At 41.8% G+C, this 12887-nt stretch overlaps 1 protein-coding gene across 7 annotated transcripts in view; it reads right to left on the bottom strand.

Moving 5' to 3' along the window:
* irag2 (inositol 1,4,5-triphosphate receptor associated 2) overlaps nt 1-12887 on the bottom strand; it is a 31018-nt gene that overhangs the window by 8117 nt on the left and 10014 nt on the right. For all 7 annotated transcript variants that reach the window (XM_085768785.1, XM_085768783.1, XM_085768779.1 and 4 more), the window contains 12 exons: nt 12124-12275; nt 10489-10600; nt 9244-9526; nt 7773-7819; nt 5374-5470; nt 4625-4790; nt 3316-3400; nt 1828-1874; nt 1541-1629; nt 1206-1387; nt 226-310; nt 7-61 (listed from right to left, as the gene is read on the bottom strand). In XM_085768785.1, coding sequence (XP_085624911.1) covers nt 7-61; nt 226-310; nt 1206-1387; nt 1541-1629; nt 1828-1874; nt 3316-3400; nt 4625-4790; nt 5374-5470; nt 7773-7819; nt 9244-9526; nt 10489-10600; nt 12124-12275 — 1400 coding nt within the window. The remainder of the gene's footprint in view (nt 1-6; nt 62-225; nt 311-1205; nt 1388-1540; nt 1630-1827; nt 1875-3315; nt 3401-4624; nt 4791-5373; nt 5471-7772; nt 7820-9243; nt 9527-10488; nt 10601-12123; nt 12276-12887) is intronic.

Raw genomic sequence — 12887 nt, forward strand, 5'->3', positions numbered from 1 at the left:
CCTCACCTGTTCCTGTCCTCTTTAAAGCTGTCATTTGTATCAGAGATCACTGATGTCTCAGCTGGAGAGAGACATGACAAGCAGATGAATCATGGCATATTACCCAACTAAAAGCTGCAATCAACATTTAGATTTTGAAAGACTTCTTGTATAAGCACTGATTAAAAAATGTCTTTATCTAAAAATGCAGAAAAATAGTATACAGTAACAGTGCAGCATACATACATTCCTTCCCATTGGTCAAGCTGGCCTCACTCTGGTCGTCCTGATTCTTGTGTTCCCCGATGGCCTCCATTTGGTGTGACAGCTCCTGCAGCGTCCGCACAAACATTACTGCATTTCTCAGTGCCTTTGCCCCCACTTGTTCTCCATTCAACTCTGAATCCCCCATTTCTACATCTGTCTTAACATCCATCCTTGGTCCCTTCACTTTCTCCCTCCCTTCTCTGCTTTTTTCCTCAGTAGTCTTTACATTATGAAGGTAATGTGAGGATTTAAAGTAGCTGCCAGTGAAGTTGACTCTTGACTCTGATCCTGAGTGGAGCTAAAATGAGACTGTGCACCATCTCCCTTCCTTGTGCTTCCTCTGGCTCATTCACACACACACACACGCTGTGACACTCACATAGCTGGAAAGACAGCATTTCACAGTGTCATGTTGAATGATGATGAAAATGGCTCATCCCATTACTGATAAAGAGATGTAATCTTAATGAAGCCAGTTCTATTCACCATGACCCTGCTGTTTTACCAGATCTACTGTGAACCTGGCCTCAGAATGTGATAGAAAACAGGTTTACAGACACTGAAGTTACAGCTGTTCATGTATGTGTGTGGTTATTTTCTCACCGTTGCAGTTCAACAATTAAAACTAAAATCCAGTGAATTTTTAAAACCTTTATAAATGAATGCTTGTATTACATAACACCTGCTGGAAATCTGTTGAACTCTTTCATGATCATCATAATATCTTTGAAATATCCTGATCATGCCATAAATATGACTACTTATATCAAAACAACATGGGAAAAAACACTGACCATCAGACGACCAATCCTTAAAACACAACAAAATTCATTACATAACCATACTGATTAAATATCAGCATCTGTTTCACACAAAAGCAGCAGTCAAGTGTACGGCTTTCAATTCTGGGATAACACATCTAACAGTGGAGACTGAAGTGGGAGAAGAGCAGGTCTTACCAGTTCCCTCTTGTTTTTGCCAGAGTCCTTTTTAGATACATTATCCTCTGATTGGTTGGGGTCAGAGGTCACGCTGCCCATGCCGCTCCCCGATTGGCCGACGTGTGTGAAGGACGAACCCGACTGAGGAGAACTGCTGTTAGACAAGGTGGTCGCTCTGCTGCTGTCGAGCCGGTCTGTCCCTGGAAGGACGAGTTGGTGTGTGGGTGGTCAAAGTTACACGGAGATGTGAAGAGGAATAAATAAACTGTGGAAATATCAGATTCTCTCTTCATCTCCATCTCCACACACACACACACACACACACACACAGATGTGATAGATTCTCCTCTTACCTGCCATGCTGGCTGCCACTGTTAGGGGCTCAGTTGTGCCGTCCTGCACACTCTCCTCCTCTTCCACCAACACAGGTAGCAGGCTCGTGCTGGAAAACACACAGTGCACCATTACACAATACTAACACATTTGCAAAAAACAAATTAAACCTAAAAGGGTTTCTTTCCTCCTTTCTTAGAGTTAATCCAGAGAAAAGACTTCTGCTTTGACTCCATTGGACGTAAAGTGCCATGAAAACCCTGTGAGGTCAAAAGGTTGCTTGGTCAAACAATTGATAGTCACTCACCTGTCCTCCGCTGCTGATCTGTCTGCCAAATGGTCCTGGCTCAGGCTCTGAGAGGGACAACAGTAGAAGAAGAGAAGGAGGGGGTGAGAAAAAGACAGGTGGCCTTGCAGCTCATTTTTCTGTCCTACATTACAAGAATTGTTCAATGATTAAAAGGCACATGTATACATCCATTCATATACACGCAGTGTACCTGTCCCATGGCAGTGAAACTCTATCTAAGCTCGACAGAGTGTGGAAGAGAAAGATTGGGCTGATTCCTTATATAATATGGAGCTTCATGAAGAGCCCTGCAGCTCTATGAGAGTGGTGTGTGTGTGTGTGTGTGTGTTGCTGAGAAGGGTGCTCAGAGAATGAGTTAACACTGGCACAGTACTAAGTAGTGGAGGCGGAGTGTGTGCACACAGCTGTGTGAACACACACACACACGAGCAAGGTGAGCTTTCAGAGCGATGCAATAGGATATTGTGTAAGAAGTGAACGTAACATCCGTTTGACAATGCTCAAAAACAGGAGACAGCGACCTCGTTATTTCACTGAATCTTCAACTTCAGAGCCATTTTACATCCAAAACAGTAGTGAGAACTAAAACTGACTCTGAAACTCTTAGAAACACTGTAAATTGGTCCAAGATTGTATCCAGGCCTCCAAAATATTGCAAATTTGTACATCAAGCTTCTTATTCTGCTCAATAATTCAATCATTTTATTCATCCACAATCATATTCAAGAAAATATTGCTGTTGTAAAATGAATAACAAAATATATTTGCAACCACTGTTTATCTCATTGGGACAAATAATCTAAAAAAAATTAAATCCAATAGTGAGACAGTACTATGCCAAGAAACTATTTTGAGCCAACAGCACAGATATGGTTAACATAAAACTAAAAATCTTCCATTTACAATTGTTGAAATACAATGAAATGTTTTTGTTCATTAGAAACTCAAGTACTTACTACTACTGTATGTTGGTAGATTAAAAGCAGTAGTTGCTTCTGAATTATTAAAAACACTTTGACCTTCTGTGAGTATTGTCAACATACTGAACACACATGTAGCATCAAAGCCTGTCTCTCTCTCAGCGGGGGGTGATCAGTGAGTGCATGACACTACATACAACAAGATCATTGATCTCTGTATTGAGAAATATTAAGATGTACTTGCCTCCTTTGACAACAGAGCTCAGGAAAGCTGAAAGCCCATCCTGTTACTCCCCATGCTGCAGCAGACAGCACAATGATGGCCACCTGATTCTCTGATCGTTCCCTTCATTTTACATCCCTCACCTCTCCTCTCCTTGAGGACTCCTCCACCCCCAGTCCCACCCCGCCCTCCCCCCCCCCCCCCAAAAAAAAAAAAAAAAAACCCACCCACACACTTTAAAAAACACACTCTTTAGTGACTAGAGAAACTGAAACAGACAGGGTCAGAAAAGAGGAAGCTGTAATCCCTCATGCTTAACACACTTCCCCCTTTGGTACTAACCTTCATACGACTCATGTCTCCTGTGCCGGAGTCCGCCTCGCCTTCTCTCTCGTCTGCTCCTCTGTGGTCCACACTGGTCGCGCTGCTGACCCCAGGTAAAAGGTCAAAAGGTCAACTGTTGACTACTATCCCTTCTCATTCTATATTCATACTTTCACACTTCTCGGTATCCAATTACCCAAAATTGTGAATATGAAACAGAAAGATAGATAAAAAGAGAGAGAGAGAGAGAGATGAGGAACAGCCTTTGTCTCTATGTAGGTGGACTGTGTCTATGCAAAACATGTCTGCAGAGAGACTAATTAGCCTGCACACTCCTCCCACAGCAAAAAACACCCATTTGACTAGCAAATGCTGACCAAGTCATAGGGAAATGATGAAACCAAGTAAAATGGTGACTACTGTGGGTATTTATCAGACCCATGTCAAATCTAGCAGGGAAAATGTATACTGCCATGAAAATTTGCCAGGATGCTGGATGGGTTGTATGGTAATTTCAGTTTCCTGAGTGGGGAAGCCTGTGTTTTGTGTGGATTTTCCAATTCAAACGCCAACAGGTGCCTGTGGACAATGTGCCTGTTAAGTTGTCCCCGAGCGGCTGAGCAAGAAAAACAAAAGCTGGCTGCTTTAGTGTTTGTTTGTCCTCTTTTTATATTAAAACCAACCATCTCAATACTCTTCAGATGTGGCTGTAATTTTCAATATTATCAAACAAACAGCCATAATCGCCACTTCCAGTTCTTTCTTTCCATGTGTTATTACATTCTCTGTTTTAGAAAATCTTTTGTGTTAGTCAGACATAATTATATCAGATGTGTCATGGGAAACAAGAATGTATTACAGGGCATATTGAGAAAGACCTACTGTAAAACCTGCTATGTCACCCAGCAAAAAGCCACATCCCCCCTACAGTAATGGCTGAAACACACTCTCTCTCTCTCTCAGCAGAAATAAACATAACATTTAAGGTCCACTGTCAATATTTTTACTTTCTATTTCATTGCAACAAACTTGGGAATTTGGCAAAATAAGAAATAAACCCTTTCACTGTGATTGACAGATCACAAAAACATAACTTTATGATTCAAACCACTATTCAATTAAATGGAAAATTCCTGACTTTGGCATCCCCTTGTGGTAGTGCCAAGAAGACATTGTGACAGACAACAGCGGACAAACAAGTGAATGCAGTAGGCTATTTGATATCATTTAAAAATTCTAGGAGGAGTTATACAGTCCTGTGCTATGATCATATACCCAGTTTATCAAATGCAGTACCTACTTTTTTTTCTCTTTTTTTTAAATTTACCTCTCATTCTGGGTGGTCGCCTCAACTGGTCCAGGTGATGAGCTGTCAGGAGAAACCATCTCTGCTTCTGCGGGAGGGGGGTTGGCAGATGTGATTGTTTGATCCTGCTCAGGCAGGCTGCTCAGATTTTGGACTGGACCATCAGAGTGGGACTCGGCAGAGACCTCTGCATGTGAGGTGACAAGGAAAAGATTAATATGTTCCTTTTCAGCGACAGGAATGTAATATAGTTGGTTCTTTACAGGATACCAGATTCTTTAAAGGCACAATTTACTCCAGTGATTTCCTACATTAACATTAAAACTGGATATAATGAAAAAAATAATTTAAGCAATTAAGATTTCTTTCCTTGACCACCACTTTAGATAGTTCATATCCACATATCCACAATAAAACACAACAATAAGTAAATTAATAATTGACTTTTCCAGTTGCGAGAAAATGTATCTTCATTCAATGCTGCAAGCAGTGAAGTAGCTCTTCTTTACTTAAAGTGCACATTTTACAAAGCAGCCATGCTATTCTGAATTATACATATAAAAAAACAACAATAGTGATGTTCATTCTGTGGTATTTGGTAGCATTTGACCTTTATCTTGCAAGATTTAGCAAAGTCTAAACAAACAGCATACCAAGTGAGTCAGAAGATGACTCACTCCTTTAAGATGTAAAACAGCAGAACTGAAAAATAATGATTGAACCACATAAAGAGTTAATAACAGAGAGAGAGGGGGAGGCGGAGGTCTTACTGTTCTCTGAGTGGGACGGATCAGGGAGAGCATCCGCCTCTGGGTGTCTAATGTTGACAGCTTGTGAGTGGGCGCTCAATAGCACTGCTGCCTCTTCCTGAAAACATACACAGAGAAACAAAAATATAGATAAATATTCAAATAGGGGAAAGGATGAAAAGGTCAAACAAGCATAACACATCAACCATGTAGCAAACAGCAGGCCTCCTGTCAATAGAAACAAATCTTTGTCAGATGAGATAGCGTTGCATAAAAATGTCAATAAAATCTAACAGCTGACAGACAGCACAGAGCATCAACGATGGGTTGATGGGAAGATCTTTCATTCCTGTCATCTTCATAGAAATGTAAAAGCAAACTTTACTTTTATACTGACTGGAGAGATGATGAAGCAGTTAAATTGGTTCTGGAAATCTCACAGGCTTGAAATTAAACACTGAGGACTCCAAGTGAGAAGAATGCATAACAGCCAAGATCAGAAAATGAGAGGTCACATACTATGCACTGTGTACGTAAGTGTATTCAATGATTACAAATGGATGCTATTTGAAACATATTTGTCTAGTTTGTCCAATAACAAGTCCTTCTCCCTTTTGTCGTGTGATGTTAAAGTTTCATCACTGTTATTCTATATAAGGAAGCACTGCGCTTCAGCCCAGCTATGCAGTCTGCTGCCTCTGAGGAGAGGTTGTGGATAATGGTTTGTCAAGAGCTATTTGGTAGGCAAATGACAAAAAGAGAAAGACAGAGTGCAGAAGCTGAGGAAGGAAGAGCAAGGGGAAAGCAAGGTACAGTGTGTTTAAAATATCAAACAGTGCCTTACATTCTGCATTCATATTAATAATATATTTTAAGAAAAAAAGAACAAATCACAGATATCGTAGATTGGCACAGACAGTAATTAGTAATTAAGTATCCCTACCTTCCACGCAGTCATTGCCTCCCTTTCATTTCAGAGTTGTAAGACAAGACTTAAGACATGAGTTAGTCCATCACAGAGGGCTGAAGGGGGTTTTAAATCCCTCCTTATTGCTGGTGCATTCAAGGACATTCCCCTATCTGATATTTGAAACTCTGAAATTCAATATGCAAGAGCATCCTTGACTGCGCTAAGAGGAAGTGTTTGCAGAAGAGTCACTTCATGTGACTGCATTACTATGCAAGTGTGAAAAAAAGTGTGAATAGTCAGTGACAAAAGTGTAAAGCAGACAAAATGTTGAGCTGTGATGTGATTACTGATCTCTAGCAAGTGTAGCATAAAGTATAAAAAATATAAAGAATGGTGGGTGGTCAATGCACCGCAACAACCAAACATAATAGGCATCTTTTGAATCCCATGTTATTATAAGTCAAAAAACTTCCTACTTCCTTACCACAATAACACAAGAAATGCAGGGTTATATTTCAAAAACAGCAAACATCTGTATGCCAATTTGTCAAGATGACCATCAAATTTGTCAAGATGACCATCAAATCTGACAACCGTCCTACTTCCTGCTGACACACCTGTCATCCCTGGCAACTGCCTCATACATGTACAACCACCTACTTTTAGCCCCTGAGCAGCTGATTATTTAGTGTCTGGCACAAGAAAAAACAACAACAGTGATTCAGGTAGAGAGTTGCCCGAGTAATTGACCTTTAAAAAACCAGGCTAGTGTGCGAATACATAACAGGAAACTGTCATTAGCTTGTTCCAATCTGTGACCTCCACAGTGCTTGGTTTGGGGGAAGTCTTTTGTCCTCTGTACAGCCCATCTGAGATTAATCCCTAGCAACATAATATGTGGTGTCAACAAACACAACATAATCCTGGATTCCCAACAGATTTTTTTAGATGGTCAGTCAAAGAGTTTGGTGAAATGGAAGAGATCTTATCTCTAAACCTCTGGTAAGGAAAGCCTTACCAGGAAGTCGCAATTGGAGGAAAATCTCTGTTATTAAATATTTCTCAAATCCCTGAAGTAACCTCATGCACATTAGTTTCCATACTGTCAAAAATGTAATGCCTCTAATAATCACATTTGTGCAACCATTAAACAATTTGAAAATATACTTTCCACAGATTAAAAGATGTTTGGATGTTACATGTTACATTCGGTTCTGCTCGGCAATACATTAAAAAAAAACAAAAAAAAACGGAAATCACTACTCACCTTGTGTCTGGTATCAAGTTACATAACGTCATGCGACTTCATTACTACATGTACAAATAGCAATTAGGTTTTCCAAAGTAGTAAACGCAAAATATCATACATTTAATAAGTCAATATTCTGTCAAATATTAAGGAACAGACAGGCTGAAAGCCTAATTTACAAAAGCCACACAAACATGGTGAGCATCTTATACAATAGATACAGCTCATCCCATGACAGGAACATTTATAAACTCAATTTACCTGCAAAGGCTGGCCGTTCACCTCTGACTCAGCGCAGGCAGCAGCGTCTGTGTGACAAGACAAACAGGAAGAACAGAAGAAATATAAAATAAAAACAGAGAAAAAAGTGACAGAACAAAGAAGCTGTTCATTAAGAACCCAGTTTTTTGTCAACTTCAAGTACCGGGGTTAATGGATGCCCAAAAACAGTAACCCCACCTTTTACCGTAAAAGGTCAGGCCGTCTATTATGCAAGGCACTGATCTGAGGGAGGGGCAGAGGGGTTAAAATACCATGCATGGCTAAGGTGGCATTAATGACCACATTTGCACTCTCATTTTCTGTCTCTCTGCCTGCCAGCCACTCATGCAGGCAGAGGACTGGGGGATTACTGAGCTCACTTCATGGACTCCAACTGGTCTTACACCTGGCCATAGAAGGACCTTGAGGAAGAGAGGATTTCATGTATTGTGTGGACACGCACACACTGACTCTCACTCTCACACACAACCTTTAGAAGCCCACAGCCACAACAACCATAGAAGGCAGGGGTCTACTTCCAAGGGCCTCAGAGTGTGTGTCCTCGCAGACCGTGAGTGTGTGTACTGTACTTGTGCTTCAAGGGTGGCTGAGTGCCCTGTGACTCCTATGGATTACAGAGGGATAATCCACTCTCTCCCTCACTTACACACACACACGCAGACACAGACACACACAAATCAACACTCAAAGACAATAATGGCGTCAGTAAGCTGTTGTTCACCAAGAGCGTTTATCCTGTGAAGGACTTTGTAAGACATGGTGAGGCCTGGTGCCTGATGCACCAGCTGGACTATTGTGTGAAGTCAACAAGATGGCCTCAGATTAAAAACTGTGTTTTTTGGCTTCACAGCAGGAATTTAAAGGGATGAAGAACTGAAGTATTATAAAAGCTCCATTTTTTTCTTCTTTTCTGTTGGTAGTGTGATTTAATATTGGCTCTGGATTAAGCAGAGGCAGTTATGATCAATGTAATCTATGACAAATGCATACCTAATCTAGAACACAGATAAAGATGCTGGCATCTTGTTTCTTTTAATTAAAAATTAGTTTTAACTTTAGTTTTTATAAATCATTACATTAAGGAAATGTTCTGTTCTCTGTAGTCAAAATATGCAGCTCACATTCTTGTTTCATGAAGCTTGCACAAAGCTTATTTTTACTGTTAATCCTACCGGGTTTGATCCAGAGCTGGGAACATGGTGAGTACAGGGGTCACAAGAGGGCTAAAAAAATATTAAACTATATTTAGCCCTATTTGGCTTCCCTTTAAGAGGTTTCAGTCAAGGCTAATTCTGAAATATCTTGGATAAAAAAAGGCTCAAGGAAGACCCCTCTGAGAACATTTAATCTGATGAAAGACAAAAAAAAGTTATAATAGTCCTTTAGTGGCTCAAGTGTTGAGCTGTTAGTGTGTGTTGGTTGTTAGATCCATCATGGTGTCCACACTCACCTTGACTCTCTCCCACTGCTCCCTGGCCAGCCTGAGCCTCCCCAGAGAGGGCAGATATAGGAGTTGACGTGTCCCTGACCTCTCCCTCTCCTGCTGTGTCCACCACCATCCACCTCTCCTCCCCGTCTTCCTCTTCACCTCTGTCTGTTAATTTATCCACCATATCCTCAGGCCTGTTGTTGGTTTGCCCGTCCTGTACCCGGCAGTTCCTCTCTGCTAGTTCATTCTTCAGGAAGTCTTGGAGGGCGAACTCCTCATCCCAGTCCAAGTCTCCATCTCCAGTCTAAAAGAAAAGAGCACAAAAAGAAGGTCTGACAAAACAAATGCATAGGTAAGATGGGAAACCAACGTTAAATCCAGCTAAGGCAAATCCATGGTTGAGGATGAAGATAAGGCTTGAGCTATGGCTATCACATCATCAATTTCCAGACATATTGATAAAAATAATTTAAAAAATAAAATAAAGGCGTGTTGTTTAGATTAGTGGGTAGAGCAGGCGCCTCACATGCAAAGGCTATAGTCCTTTGCTGCATGTCATGCCCCCTCTCTGTCTCCCCATTTCCTGTCTCTCTACAGCTGTCCGATTAATTAAAGAAAACAAATATATAAAAATAAAAATTCATGTTGATGCAACAATGAGTTTCTCCCTAATCCAGAGCTGTACTGAACAAACCACTTAAAACTGAGAGCTGCATTATTTGTCGTGGACGACCTGGTCACTGTGTGCAGATCTATCCACCCCAGCACAGAGCTCATTATGTTTCCCAGTAAAAACAATGGTGCTGTAATGGAAATGTTCAAGCATGTGTTGTTGCATTTTGTGGTGTGTAGGTGTGTGGTCCCTCACAAACACAGACACACACTCAGCAACACACCCTCTTCTACCAGATACTCCATCTGTCTGAATACTGTGTGAGCTCTGGCACAGCTTTGCAAGCCAACCATCCAATACCGTACCACTGTGGTGACTAAATATCATTACATATAAAAACACATACATGACAATTATTAAAATTGAGTGCAGCACAGCCTTGAGTGGATTTTTCAATCCCGCTTTTAACATTTAAATGGTGTAACTAACACTCATTTGTTTTTCAGAAGTTAAAAACTATTTATACCAACTATGGATTAAGACTAAAACATAAAGATAATGAGAGTGATGGTGATGGGTTGTTGTAGGCTCTATATAGGCCATTAGGCCATATAGGTTTACAGACTTAAGTCTGCTTCTATTTTTCCTCTAACCTCTTCCTCTGGTGCAGGTGTTTGGCATGAGGCCTCTCTGCTGTCCTGGGGTGTCTTTAGCTGCTCCAGCTCTTCACACAGCTGTCGCTTCTGGTTCTCCTGCTCCTGCACCCTGTGTACAATGATTCAAAATCATGGTAATTACAACAGACAGCTGAGGGATTATTTGTTTTTTAAGAAAAATGTGAAAGACGTACACAAATTATCAATGCAGTCTTAACTGTCCGCACATCACGAAAAAAACAAAAACACATGCACACGGATCCTGCAAAACAGCACGGTGGACATACTGTACCCAATCCGCAGGCCCATGCAGTGTCCCATTCTGTTGCCCAGGGTGACCAGCGCCAGTTCTCCGACTGGCCCAGTGACGACTCCTTCACTTCAGTTTCTTAGATCCAGTCCCTGCCTGACCCTCTGATCTCACACAACACAGATTCTCAAATACGTCCTACAGAGTCCTGATCCTCACACTGCCCTGGAGCCCAGTCTTCCTCCAGTCTAGATTATGATTCTCCAGAGCAGGAGACAGATCTATACCTACGATCAACCCTCTTAAGTTTCAGTCTGAGTTCTCTCTCAAACAATATTTAAGTTCCTGAGATCACCCTGGCAACAGAGCACCAGTAAATCCCAGCTGGACAGCCTGTCCAGTTCTCCCTCTCTGATCTGATACTGTACCACAGCAGCCCTGTTATATATCTGAAGGGGATGTCCGTCTCCATGAACACACACATACAAACAGTCACACACACACACACACACACACACACACACACACAGCACGAGGAAAACCCATCCACACAGACTGAAGTCCAGAAATGGCCCAAACCCAAAGCTAGTGAGGTGGGCCCTTTGAGGTCATTGAGGTCAGGATGATTGACGTCTTTCCCCCACTCCGTACAACTGACTAGCCAACTGAGACAGCAGCGAGAGCAGGGAAATACAGCTCAAAGACACTTGCAGAGGTCTTATTGTGGTGTTATTTATGTGCACTGATGAAGTTTTATAAATATGATCTGCTCAGAGGCAGAGCTTCTTTGTGGCAGAAACTTCATTGGCTGAATAAAATCCTCTGAAGCTCTGCCCAGTAAGGTTTTTGAATTCATTCAGGACCATGTAGCATTTCACATCCTGGAAACTGAGCAGGCATGCTAACAAGCTTATAGAGAAAACCACAGGCTTGTATGAAATAACCAGCTAACTTAGACAGCTTGTTATGTTTACACTGCATTCTATCAGTTAATGACATGACTAAATTTAATCATCCCTGGCTGTGTTCTTCAGTGTTGGCAGTATTACCTTACTTAGCCTGAATATTCTTTAGCACTGCCTACTCAAGTTTAAGTCAACCAATGAGATCGCTGCTGCAAAAAGCAGCTCTGCCTAAAAGAAAATGTTTTCTTACCTTAGAGTCAAGTTGCCTTAAATTGGCCAGCACAGGATTCAGTGCAGTTCTATTCTCTTCCATCTTCCTCTGCTATTTCACTTCCATCATCCTCTGTTCTCATAACAACATCACTCGTTTCAGCATTCAGCATTCAGCAGCTCGCACATTTCTGACTGCCCACTTCTTTTTCACACACTCATAAGCCAAAGACAAAAAGGCAGTGCAAACAACAAAAATCTCCTCACCTCACTGAAAGGTGGAGGATCTCAGTGCGGGACCTCCTCATGTTACTGGCCATTTTGATCAGCTCCTTTTCCAGGGAGTCTGTGTATTGGGCCAGCTGGTCCAGGCTGAGGGCCCAGTCTGCCCTCCTCGAGTCCAGCTCGGCCTGCACCGTCTGTGGGAGGGTAAGGCCAAGGGGTCAGCCTCTCGCTCGGGTGAAAGGATGAAGGCTGTCACACAGCATAAATAGCTGGGTGCCTTTTTTAAGCTTCCAAAAAGTTCTGACACCTCACTGACAAAATCTTTCCTGACCGACAGAGGACAGACATGCACTGGTAACAGCTCTAGCTCTGCTCCACTAATGATTTCTGTCTCATTTGGTATGTTTACTGCTGTATGGCAGTACGTGGCTAATGAATGCAGAGTGGCAACAATGCAGAAGGAGGGGGGGAGAAAATGAGTGAGAGAGACAGAGAGATTCAGAAAGTCAGAGTGAGGGAGGAGGGGAGTGGGTAGTGTTCATGGTACAACACACTGACTAAACAGCTCTGCTTGGATGGGGCCTGTTGGAGAGTTATATAAGTGAGAGATCTCCAGAGAGGAGAGATAGTGGGTGTGAAAGAGAGAAAGAGCAGATAAACAGTAATAGACTGAGAAAAAGAGTGCAACAGGTGGAGGGAGAGGAAGATAGAGATCACATTATATAATTTTGTGATTCATATAGCAAAAAAAAAAAATCAGCCTGCAGGCATACAGTATGCAAACACAGGAATGCACACAGGGACTG

The sequence above is a fragment of the Trachurus japonicus genome, chromosome 23 (genome assembly GCF_045865225.1).
Source record: "Trachurus japonicus isolate A0001 chromosome 23, Traja_1.0".
Classification (NCBI taxonomy): Eukaryota; Metazoa; Chordata; class Actinopteri; order Carangiformes; family Carangidae; genus Trachurus; species Trachurus japonicus.